The following is a 12,868-nucleotide window of genomic DNA, read 5'->3' on the forward strand; positions in this document are numbered from 1 at the left end:
TTTACAGCTCTGGCCCTGTAGCAGTCTTGTCTGCCAGGCCTTTTTAAATGATTTAATATAGGATCCAACACATTCTACTTTTAAATGTAGAATCCCAGAATAAAAGCATTCACAGACACATATTAAATGGAATAAAGCACACAACACAGGGGCTTTACAAAAAACCAACAGCTACAGCAACTATCAGTCATCAAACAGTATTTGGGAAGAAAAGCTAAAATGCTGCAGCAGCCTTTGGTGAATGCTTTTTGAAGTTACGTCCTTCTGTGACTTTATTTGTCATACTGAAGGGAGGATAATGGCAAATAAACACTTTTTATATGCACTTTAGTAAATATTGCTATATCCTGCTTACTGGGAACATTTTAATTGAAGAAGTGAATACACTTTATGTGTAGTATTTAACCCTTACATGGTTTCTGTATCCAGGAGGATACATTGCCCAGATAGTTTATAAAACATGGATAATCACTTACACTTGTGTTTGGAAGCCTATACTCGGTAGATAATAAAAAAAAAGATAGAAAGGTGTAATAACAGTGCAATATGGGTTCAATAACAGTGCAATATGGGTGGAAGACGGTTGGAATATTTGTGTAATAGGGAGGTAGCATGGGTGTAATTTGGGTTATTTAACATTTTATTACCCCTAAATGGGCAATGTATCTTGCAAGATACAGAGTGTACGTTGGTAAAAAAGGTCACATTTAAAAATAAAAATAAATCATGAAATTGTTACGATGTGCTTTTTAAAAAATATCAGTTTTGAATAGACAATAAATACTTTGAATGTACAGCAGATGTATCAAAAAAAAAAAAAAACATACATTTAAATATGTACTGTATGTTGTTTGCATCTCAGCCCATCGTATTTTCGTAAAACCCCATCCGTAAAATAGAGAAATAGTTCCAGGATGAGTCAGGCTGCACAAAGTTATAAAGCTCAATGTCAGATAATATTATTACACACTTCATTCAGATTAATATTTAATGAGCATATCATTACTTTTCTCCCCATGAAGTTGAAGTGATTCTAGCTAAATCCATTCTCTTTTATTTATTTGCTCTCTCATAATAACAATGTGGGGTTTTGAGTGGCATTTCTAATCAGTCAAAGACTTGGCATGCAGCTTGCATTTAGTTTTGTCTTCAATCACTCCACAAGAAAACTAAATAAACTGGATCCTGGGGAATTTAAGTGAAGAGCGTGTGCTCAGGATATCGACAGTAAGAAAAGTATTTTGTTTTCCGGTGTGGGGCTTGCAGCTGTTTCTCTGTCTGCTAACGTTTTCAAGTTTTAGTTTTCAGGAGCATGTGGGAGTGTTTTCTCCGGGCCGTTACCTGCAGCAGGAGCCTCTCGTCGCCGATCACTGCGGCTGTGTTCCAGTCGATGATCTCGGAGAAAGGCAGCTCCCAACCGTTACTCAGCATCACCGGCACACACGCAGCCTGACACACACAGAGAAAGAGAGAGAGAGAAGCTTGGACATGATCCTTTACAAACACAATCAGAGCTACGGCTTAAATGATGACTGCTTTGCTACATATTGATCCGGATTATTAAAGCTGCAATATGTGGCCCTTCTCATATAAAGGCTGCACTGTATTATAATTGATCCGCTTGTGTTTGTCTGTGATCCTTTGTGTTCATGCATTAATTCCCCATTTGGCAAAAATTGGATTTGATTTTCGAGTTTCTTTGGTGTCATGTGTATATATCACACATGAAATCACTATTGAGGCTCGGAGCAGGCGAGATGGGAAGCAGGAACAATGATACACGCAGCAGACGGCCCATTACTGTCTTTATTGATGTCAATGTTATGAGCTGCAGACTAGAGGCTGTTTCAGAGTAGAAATCACATAAATGTGCTTAACTAAACAACTGAGAGGAAAGCAGCTGCCTCAAAATTGTCATACTAGAGATTCAATTATAAGTGTTAGCCCTAATTATAGAAAACAAATATATATTACACATCATCACCCCTTAAAGTTGATATTGTGAATGTGTTGGTGTGTTTTTTCGCCACCTGACAAATGCAAGTCCCATATTCTCCGTCCAGCAATTATTTTATATAATGGGCAATAATTATTTGGGACATACTGTATCTGGCTCTTTAACTCTTAAATGCTCAGCTCTGTTCACAAGCTAATCGCTAACTTTGCTGCTTCCCGCTGTAAACTATTGATAAGGTAGGTGGGAGTAGACAAAAAATAAATAAAGCTGCAGGTTTAAGAACATAATATAACTAGCCTAAAGGGGCTACAACACTCAGTAGAGCTGAAGGGAAATGCAGTGACTTTTGATAATGCTATGTGGGTTCATCACTTTTCAGCGAACCCTATTTGCATTAGACAAAGTATTTTGACCCATTGGTCATAAAAGAAAAACAAGTGCAGCTTTGATTAAAAAAGAAGCCTTAGAGCACAGATATGAGCTCAAATGTAACTTAAACATGAATACATGGTTTCTGGGTTCTTATACATTTGAGATCAAATACAAGCTTATCACAATGCAGATAAGCAATCAGATAAACAGAAATAAGCTTGAACATGCAATCTAGATAAGCAAGCAGGCAGCCGGCATATGGTCACAGATAGTGAGGAATTCAATATAACAATGACTGATATGGATATGAGAAAAAAACAGCAGCCATTTGTTGGAGAGCAGCTCACAAAGCCATTTGGATTCATACAAACCAGCCTACTGTAACAACAAGAACTCAAACAGGCACAAAAAGCTTTTTTTAAACTGTGGTTTAGATTCTCTGTGTTTCTCTTTGATTTTGAATCACGTATGTGTCTGAAATTAAAAGAAGCAAACCATATTATTCATTCTTAGTCAGTGTATGGCCATTTTCTTTTTTTAGATAGTTTCACCTGTTGATATATCTTACATACACATATTAAAATGGTAACTTCCCTTTCTGGAATAACTCAAAGGAGGAGAGCATGAGTAATGACTTTGAAAGGAGAAAGGGGAAATTAAGAAGATCAAAAGGCAGAAGAAAGTGGATAAATAGATGTTTTTAAAAAAAAGATGAGAAGAGAGGAGGCAGTGAAGCTGAATGTGACCTTTGGCAAAGGAGTGGCAGAAGGATGGAGGGATGAGAGGAGAGGTGGAGGGAACAGCTGGTGTGTGTGTTTGTGTGTGTGTGAGTATGTGTGTGTTGGTGGTGGGAGTTTGACGTAATGACGGCCCTGTCACTCCCAGGTCATAAAGGTGTCAGCTAAACCAGAGCTGGCCCGCGGGCTCCGCTGCTGTCACGTCCACACACTCACAAAACTCACACACAATCCCATGCATACAGATATATATATATATATATATACAGACACAACCTCCAGGCAGGCAGGCAGGCAGGCAGGCAGGCACGCACGCACACGCACACGCACACGCACGCATAGTTGACCTCTATTAGCAGTTGCTTTCTCATGCAAAGACTAAAGCCTGTAAATACTCTCCTTCCATCTTCCTGGGAGTCGATGGATGGAGAGAGTCATACAAATGTAGAAAGGAGAGGGCATATTTCTCTCTTGAGTGAAGTGTGTGTGTGTGTGTGTGTGTGTGTGTGTGTGTGTGTGTGTGTGTGTGTGTGTGTGTGTGTGTGTGTGTGTGTCAGCCGATAGTGAGATAAGCACACTTATGTGGCTGCACTCGGTGGACAGTAAGGAGAGGTAAAGGACGGTGCAGTGGTAATGCGGAAGAGTGCAGTGCAGTTATAAAAATGGAGAGAGAAAAAGAGAGGTTTGTGAAGTGTGTAGATTTCAAGGGGTTTGAGTGAAGTGGAGGTAAATGCATTAATGGCAAAGGACTTTTGATGGGAAGAATGTACCTCCCTGGTTAGTATGACAGGTAAAGTCATACAGCCTGACAAGGTATAGCGATACATTATGTGGAGCCATTTCCACTTAATGTACAATTAACTTCACAGGCACAAAAACCTGATGGGGTTTTCTTTGTAAAACATTTTAATATTATGAAATCACTTGAACAATACCTAAAAAACAGAGCCAAAATATTTGGCATGTACAGTAAGTGGGAACATTTGAATCATTTTGGCTAGCTCTCACTGCTAACACGCTAGCCAGCTGCGAACATGGCTAATCAGTCAAAATAGCTTCCTGAGTTTCTTTCTATTCTTCCTCTACATGGCCATTTACTTACCCCTGGCATTTTCTTACCAGAGATGACATTATTTGTATGAAATAAAGTATTAAGTTAAGAGTTCAGAAAATCTTTACAAACTAGTGTAGTGTTAGCTTGGTGGCTAATGGGACAATAATGTCCGGGATAATACAGGATAATTCACAAAGTTTTATTGAACAGATACTTTATATAACCTGGTGTGACCCTTCATTCTAACTGTTAATACTCTGAAGAGCAGTTTTTCAGAGGACAACAGGTTATTGATTGTATTAAAACTAATCAAGTTTTCAAAGTTTATATTTTTCCTACCCTATCATTTTCAGGCAACAAGTTGAAAGATTATCTGCAAATTCAATCCTGTTTTACAATGTACCTTTTAGTTAGAGGAAGGAAATCGCAGCAAATCTCCTCAGTGAAGGGTGTTTGTTTATATTTATTACATTATTAGTCTCACATATAAGGTGGTAATGATTTAGAGATCCTTTATTACTGGAAGAAGCAGCAACATTAAAACACCAAATGCTAGTTGGTAAGGGATTCTATTTAGTCCTGGTGATATTGCCGGTAGGCATGCATTTACAGAGTGCAGCAGTGCCTTCCCGTAATGGGATGTTGTGTGGAATAATGTCTGTTCATGTATGTGTGTGTGTGTGTGTTACTGCTAACTACCTGCAGCGCCTCGAGGAAGCGGAATGAGCCTAGGCGTCTGCCACGGGGCACCAAGCAGAAGGTGGAGTTGTGGAGCATCTCCTTGTAGTCGTACCTGCAGAGACACACAAACACACACACACACAATGAGGCTACTGAGCAAGAACATGTTATTTATGGCAACATGCTCAAAAAATGTATGTAATTACAGGAATACATGCATCACTGCTACCTGTTGTAATGAGCTATACAATTAGATAGTTTCTCATAGTTCAAAAACATTTTCAAGTTAAACACCGCTTGTCAGACATCAATCATGGAAACACACTTTTACAGCAACATTATCAGCTTTTTTATGACATAAGTAGAACAATCAGGAAAACATTCAAATCCTGTTGAACATTTTCATTTTAAAACCAGCCATTCCTGTGGTATAAGCTTTGGTTGCTGTGAAACTCTACTGTTTCTGTTGTAATTGACTCAAAGGACAAGTCCGGTCTATTACAAGAAAACATGGGTTGTACGATGAGCAGTTACACGTCCTGTCAGACAATCTGTCAGGTTATCCAAACCCCTTTATTTAGAAGGTCAAAGCTGATAACAGTTTTACTAAACATATGTCATAACCCCCTGACTGCAGCGTACTACAGTACAACTGGTGTTAGGTCATAAATGGGTTCTATAAACCTCATTGTCTTTTTTTCAAGCAATGTCTAACTTCTTCTTAATGATGTGGCCGTATGCCCAAGTCACACCAATTACACTTGTGAGCGATGTCATTGTTACAAATAGAAATGACGGCAAAAACATATGATCCAGATGTTCGTGGATTTCATAAATCTCCCCCTTTTTGGCTTGTTACATTTTCACTTAACAGCCTTCCCATACATAAACGTCATACCCACCCCCCTTCAATCTCACCAACCATACGCTACTTTATACACCTACTCTTCCTCACTCGCTGCCTTTCTCAACCCCTCTATCTTTTAAAGCAGGAGGTGGATGTTCCCTCTCTTCCCTCCCTCTCCTCTTTCTCCCCCTCCATCTCTCCAGTGAGGTGTGTCTTATTGCTCTCCAAACAGGGTGATCAACCCTGCCAGGGGTAATGAGCTGAGAGTGACACCTGCTACCACCACACAGCTGGCGCTCTCTGTGTGTGTGTGTGTGTTTTGGGTCACACACACACACACACACACACACACACACACACACACACACACACACACACACACACACACACACACACACACACACACACACACACACACACACACACACACACACACACACACACACACACACACACACACACACACACACACACACACACACACACACACACACACACACACTCTGCCATGGATGTGGTGTAGCTTGTTCAGAGTGATTGCTGTGCGCCTGTGAATATGGGCCGAGCTCACGGGGCAAAGCTGGAAGCCAAGCACCAAGCTAAACACCTCACACAGACACACAACACACCCTTGGTGGTGATGGTGATTGCTGATGTTGCTGGCGGGATTAGCAGAGCTCTAATGAAGTGCAGGGGACATGACAGCCTGTTATAAAATCCCACCCTCTTTACACCTACATGCATAACGTGCTGTGCAGCACATAACACAGTTATTGTGGCGAAAAACACACATTTAGACAAACATACACACACAGGCAGGCTGGCAGACACACGCGGCATGCACAAGCGACAGCTGCACGCCCTCACATTGACGTTCCGTCACCTGTCGATGGAGAAGCTATCTTAGCCCATATTTCCACACCAGCTGGGTGCCTGGGCGGTGTGTATGTCTGTGTGTGTGTTTGTGTGTGTGTTTCCACAAAACAGACAGGCGTCTGATGGCAGTGAATATCAATGTGTGGATTTAACATGCAACAGCCCTTGGAAAACGTTCGTGTGTGTCAGATCTTCTGTAGGTTTAAACAACGCTAAGTTATCTGCAAATACTAATAACCTAATGTAATCTGTCATTAGCAGAACTTTTAAACTTTTAGTTTGTCTTTCAGGTTTGTCTTTTTATTCCCGAAAGTCACTCCAGTTAATCTCTGTTTTATAAGATGCAATGCACTTGTGGCTGTTCTCTTTAAAAGCTGCCAGTACAACCCTCCTACATGATTCACCTGCTGTGTATCTTCACCTTGTCATGACATGATTTACTCTGAGCAGGGTAGAGATTTGAATTATGGCGAGGAGGTTACAGGGAGAGGCCAACATGATGTAGTTCCCTGCTGTTTAAACCCACATGTGCCTCCCTTCTCCTCTCTCCTGCACCTTCCTGCTGGTTAACGCTGGGTCCAGAGGCCACAGCTAGCTTTTACCATCTTTCACCCTCTTTCTCTACCTCTTAATCTGTTCTGTCTAACAACAGCCATGCTTCGTTTTGGCCCTGTGACCTTGAGCCGGCAGAGGCAAACCACAGCGGGCTTGCAGGATTTGATTGTGTGTATTTCAATCTTTACACTAAAACATGTGTACGATTCTCCATTGCATATGTGTGTTTATGAGAGACAGATGACACAATGAAAGCAGGGTAAGAAGGAAACAAAGCAGGTGTGACAAAGGTAATGCGACAGCCTACTGGGAATGTGTCTTGCCACGTTTGGAGGGAACAAGTGTGCACTCAGAAGATATGAAGCAGACAGAAAACAAGGCTTTGTGTAATAAAGCGCAGGAAGTGACCTCTGTGTATGCACCCTGTCGTTTGGTATGCATGCGAGTGTGTTGAGTGCACGTGTCAGCATGTCCAACAACTGTGAAGCAGTTTAGAAACACTTCAACGCAAGCCCTAACGGCAACGTACTACATGGTTACCGTGGCAACCTGCCATTAAGACCTTCACTTGCGGTAACTTAATTACATGGGATGGTGCGATATTCACACAGACAAGAAGGTCAGAGGGTGGAAGAGCAGGAGGATGGATAATGTATTATTGTATAAACACACTATCTAGTTAATGCTCTCTTTGTCAAGCTGATCCTTCAGTCAGTAAGTATCAATAATAATAATGAATGTTGCTAAAGTTTTCCACTCTAGAGTAAAACAAATGAAGTTCACAAAGATAACAGAGGCAGACAAGCCATATTGAGGATTAAACAAGACATTGGTCTTTTGATGCAAGAAGAATTCAAAGCAAGCTTCTCATTTGTGGACAAACGGTCTCTGAGCTTTGCCATCTTAATGCGTTTGTCAGCTGTGGCTAGCTAGCAAAATAAATGTTATTCCATGAGTTAGCTCCAAATGTATCTTAAATTCACTTTTTAATGTATCCTTCAGAGGCCCCATCATGCTTAATTTCAGGTTCATATTTGTATTTAGTACCCCTCCGGTGACATTACTAAACCTATACACTACAGAAAAAGGGGAAACCCCCAAAAAGCACAAGAGGGCCCCTTTATTACTGAACGATGTACGAGGTGTACTACACAATTGATGACTACACAAAAAAACGACTCAAGCAGGCTAAAATGTTAATGATGCATGTGGAAGACATGAAAATAAGGAGCCCCATTGTTCTTGTATTGCAGGATAGTAGAGTCTATTTGCAGATTACATTAGAGCACAAAAGCAAGGAGCACAATGCAAATAAGCCTTTGGCTGTATTGTGTTATCCCAACTTTAACTTACTGTGCTGTCTGAGCTGTTGTTTACTTTTAAATGAATTTGTCGAATCAAATCAAAACACACTGAAAGATTCAAAAGTGCTATGATTTCCTGTGAAATGTAGTGTAGTACACATATACAGCACATTAAATGAAGTAAGGTATCTGAAAACTGCCCTAACTTGAGTTAATGTAACAACTTTAATTAACTTAAGTCAAGCCCAGATTCCCAAAGGTGTGCACTTGGTGGTCTGCCATCTGGACTTTCTGGTGCCGTGTGGGCATTCAGCAGTCGCCTGAACATGAAGCCTGAGGGGGATGAAAACACAAAACCACAACCAGCCTGAGAGTCTTCCAGGGAGCAGAGAATAAGAGATCCAATGTACTGCTTATTGCGGCTGTTGTTACATTAGCCTCCTGGACCTCTCTCCTGTCTCGCTTTCTTTCATTTCTTTGTCTTCCAAAGTGGGTTTTGGTACGTGTGTGTCTGCAAGAGTGTGTGAAAGAATGGGTGTCTGGAGGTCTGCTGAAGTATTTTTGTACTGCATTGTAGCCAGGTTTGTAGTGTGTGTGCTCAAGAGATCTTGTGTTACTGAAAAACAGCCCTCTAGTAAATTATTAATTTATGATGAAGAATGCTCTAATTTCCTCTGTGTCCTTCTGCACATGAAAGTGAATTCCACAATGTAGAGGATGAACATCAAAGAATATATACAAGTTATTTATCATTATGAATGTCATGGCACAGATGTGCTAATTTGTCTAGTTAATAACTCCTGAAAAAAGACTAAGGACAGATTCCAGCAGTAATTAAACAGGAGCCTCGTCCTCCTCATAAACACACCAGTGTCTAAGTTGAAGCATATTGTTGCGTGTGTTCCCATGAGAGGAGGACAGATGTGCAGGCTAACCGAGCTTCTGGGTAAAAAAGAAAGGCGGCATCTCTGGCTCCTGACAAACAGAGATAGAGTATGTTTGGTGAGGGGGGGGAATGTGTGTGTTGTATCCACATATGCTCCAATGTGTGTGTTTGAGGATGATAAGATGTGTGCGCACATGCGTATAGCGACAGATATGAGCTTGAAAGAGAAATCAGTAGTGTGTGACAGGAATGTGTGTGTCCCCTAACTTTCCGCCCTCTCTTCTTATTCCCCCTGCAGCTATGTGGGGAAACTTGTCCGTATGTGTGCATCCAGATGCGTGCCTGTCCATTTTTGTCCCATCTTCCTCCTCCTACGCAGCCATAACGCCCGCTGTACACTCTGCATCTAATTAATTAGCCTAATTAGCGTTCATTAGCCAGCTTATGCTAGTTCCAATTAGCTTTCTAGCATGGAATGACCTAGAGGTCCGCTGCCAGTGGCGGTTCTAGGCCAATTTGACTGGGGGGAGCCAGGCTGGGGCCAGTTCTTTTCTGAGGTGGGCACAATAAAAGCAGGACGAAAAAGACAAAGACAGTATGAAGTAATTGCGCATAAGAAGCAGTGGTGGCGCCAGAGATTTTCTTTTGGGGGTGCTGTGGGGTAGCTTGACGTTTCATAGAGGGTGTTCAAACATGTAGGGTTTCCCATTAAGGTCCTGGACGCTACAGTGGATTATTCATTGACTTTGAAAACGTCCATTTATTGAACTTTTTAAAAAAAACAAATAATAATTTGAACAGTATCTTTTGAACTGTTGATTACCCTGAACGTATAATCAACTGAAAAACCAATACAAAAATAAATAAAATAAATGATACATTTATATCTACATTTAAATAAATAATATCAAAAATAATAAATACCAATATACAAGATCAACAAATATTTTGGAGCGCACTTCAACAATCTACTAGACATATATAAATATGATAAATAAATTAGACTAAAAATAAATTAGATCAAATATGTTGCGGTGCACTGTCACAACCTAGCAAAGCAAAATAATCATTTTTTTCGATTATGTTGTTTTTTGCAATGTACGTATGTCTTAATAAAGTACTTACTTTCTTTTCCACTAAATACACTTTTACCAAGTAACTGAATGCCTCAATCTTATGGTTTTTCTCAATTTCTTTAGTTTTCCTTTCCCATCTTTATTTCTTCTCGCTTTCTCCCTCTCCGTTTTTCTTTATGGATATTTTACAAATCATTCCCCTTTTAAACTGTATTCTTGTTTTACTGTCATATAGTATTTCATAACAGTTTTCATGTATTTTCTTATTTTTGTATACCTATAATGATCATATGAAGGTGTGCCTTGGAAATACTTGTTTACATAAATGGAGAAAAAACCGTTTGAGACCCACTGAGATAACTTAGACTAAAGTTAACTATCTAAACACTGAGAGAGTTCTTTACTTCACCTGAGCTGAGGTTATCTGAAACTCTCAGTCTGACAGGAGAGAGTTCTCCCTCCAACTTGAAAAAGCTCCTTATATCCGTTAGCGTAGCTAGCACCAGTTGCTAACCACAACGATTGGTATTTGTTTCAGTACACGTATTTATTTCAGATACTTATAGTTACAGTTGTTACGTTCTAACGGGTCAGACTAAAATGACAAATAGCGTTAGTTCCGCCTAATCCGTCAGCGGAGAAATCGTTTAATCATAAACTTTTTTTTTTCATTTTCAGGGGGGCCACAGGGGGGGTCCAAAGTCAGTGTTAAGGGGGCACTGGCCCCTCCCTAGAACCACCCCTGTCCGCCACGGCAAACAAATAGGCTCTCTTTGGTCGAACCCATGACGACACTGAGGTCTGTCCGCACGCACGCGGGGCCAACCTGATTAAACTCACAGAACTATAAAGAGTTTACCCTGAGACTGTCACACCCCTGTGTAGCTCCGTAGTAGTTTGACATGTGAAACACAGCTGAGTGCATGTGAAGAAAACGATGTCATGGCGGCTGGTTTGACGGGTAGAGCTTGCCACATCTAAAGAGTTACACGTTAAAATGTGGCAGCTGAAAAGGCAGCACAGCAGTTACAAGCACATGAAGGACAAATATACTCCGCTTTAATGTGCATTGGATGAAAGCGTCCACATATGGCGAGGTATATTTTAACGTGACTGTAGTGTATAGCTTAACTACTATCGCAGACGACACTGCTTCAAGTGAATTTGTAGACTTGTCAGCCTTAAAATACATCCTCTGTAATTTAACCTTTATTTGACTGGCAAAACAAATAAACATTTTTTTTAAGAGTTTCCTAGGCTGTTTCAATGAGTTCCCAACTTAAAGAATGACGGCAATAATGAAAAATAAGACTCATAAGTTAGGTTAACAAATACAAAATCGTGTTAAAAAATCACCAATATTAACATTTTTGAAAATCACTCCCTGAAATCAAGCCTAAAGACAAGCTGAGAGCAGAGTGAGCCATCAAACAATACATTAATAAAGCACACACATCCAGATTGTAATACCCTATAACAATATTAGCCAGATGAAACTGCATTACAGAGAGACAGCTGTTGTCACAGGTGTGGCAGCTCACTAAGCAAACGGAGGACGCATCGGGGACCGGACTGCGCAGGCCACACACCAACATCGGTCATCTGCATAAGTGGAAGAATGTGTTCCTGCACATGCTGGTTTCATCATTGAGAGTGTGAAATAATCAGCAAAAACAGATGACAGCCTCTTTGAGTGTCCAAAATAACAATATTGATCCCCGCGGATGGAGCATAATGAAGTGTTGATGACAGTGTGTGATGTTGTGACTTTGATCGTGAGCTTTCACAGACAGTTGTATGCATAATAAGTTGGAAAAGTAAAACAAGTGTTGGCTAGAGACTCTCCTGAGAGGTATTCTGATATCAGGTATGAACCCAAGACCATCTTGACTGGATTTCAGCGGAACACGGATTTATCTGTGTATAACATTTGAACAAGAGTTTAATATGACAGGTCTTTCCGCCCCGTCAAGAACAATTTCTTGTGGGGAATTGCTGACTGATAGGTCCGTGGTAATATCTCTGTTATTCTTTTGTCTCCCCTTTCTAGCTCCCTTCACTCTTACCCCTACGTGAATACATTTCAATCACAAATAACAACCCTGGAAATGTTTCAGGGACAAATACACCCCGTTGGGTTTCAAAACTAAGAATCAAAAGCTCTATTACATTATGAAAATGTGCACAGCTTGACACAGGCCCTGGTGACCTGCAGCCTTCACAGCTAACGTATATTACATCTCCTCAAGCTGCCAATAAATGAACCATACTCGTCAGATATTGCCTGGAAAGTCCCAGCACCTCAGTGTTGCAGCTTGAATTAAAAAGTAACTGGCTTTAAGGAATTTCTGAGATGTCACGCTAGTTTGCATAGCTGCGCTAGATCCATATTACTATTCAAATGAGTGCTGGGAAGTTTAGCTGCAGGTGGTGGGAATGAACCACATAAGCCTAAACAAAACAAAAAACATGTCCAAACAGAAGGCTCATATATACATGCAGACTCACACTCGGTACGCTCGC

General features: G+C 40.6%; 1 protein-coding gene across 1 annotated transcript in view; it reads right to left on the reverse strand.

Moving 5' to 3' along the window:
• ext1b (exostosin glycosyltransferase 1b) overlaps positions 1-12,868 on the reverse strand; it is a 114,404-nt gene that overhangs the window by 32,897 nt on the left and 68,639 nt on the right. The window contains 2 exon segments of the mRNA XM_079653537.1: positions 1,342-1,449; positions 4,820-4,913. Of these exon segments, the coding sequence (XP_079509663.1) occupies positions 1,342-1,449; positions 4,820-4,913 (202 nt within the window).

This window comes from Notothenia rossii (genome assembly GCF_949606895.1).
Source record: "Notothenia rossii genome assembly, chromosome: 10".
In the NCBI taxonomy this organism is placed as follows: Eukaryota; Metazoa; Chordata; class Actinopteri; order Perciformes; family Nototheniidae; genus Notothenia; species Notothenia rossii.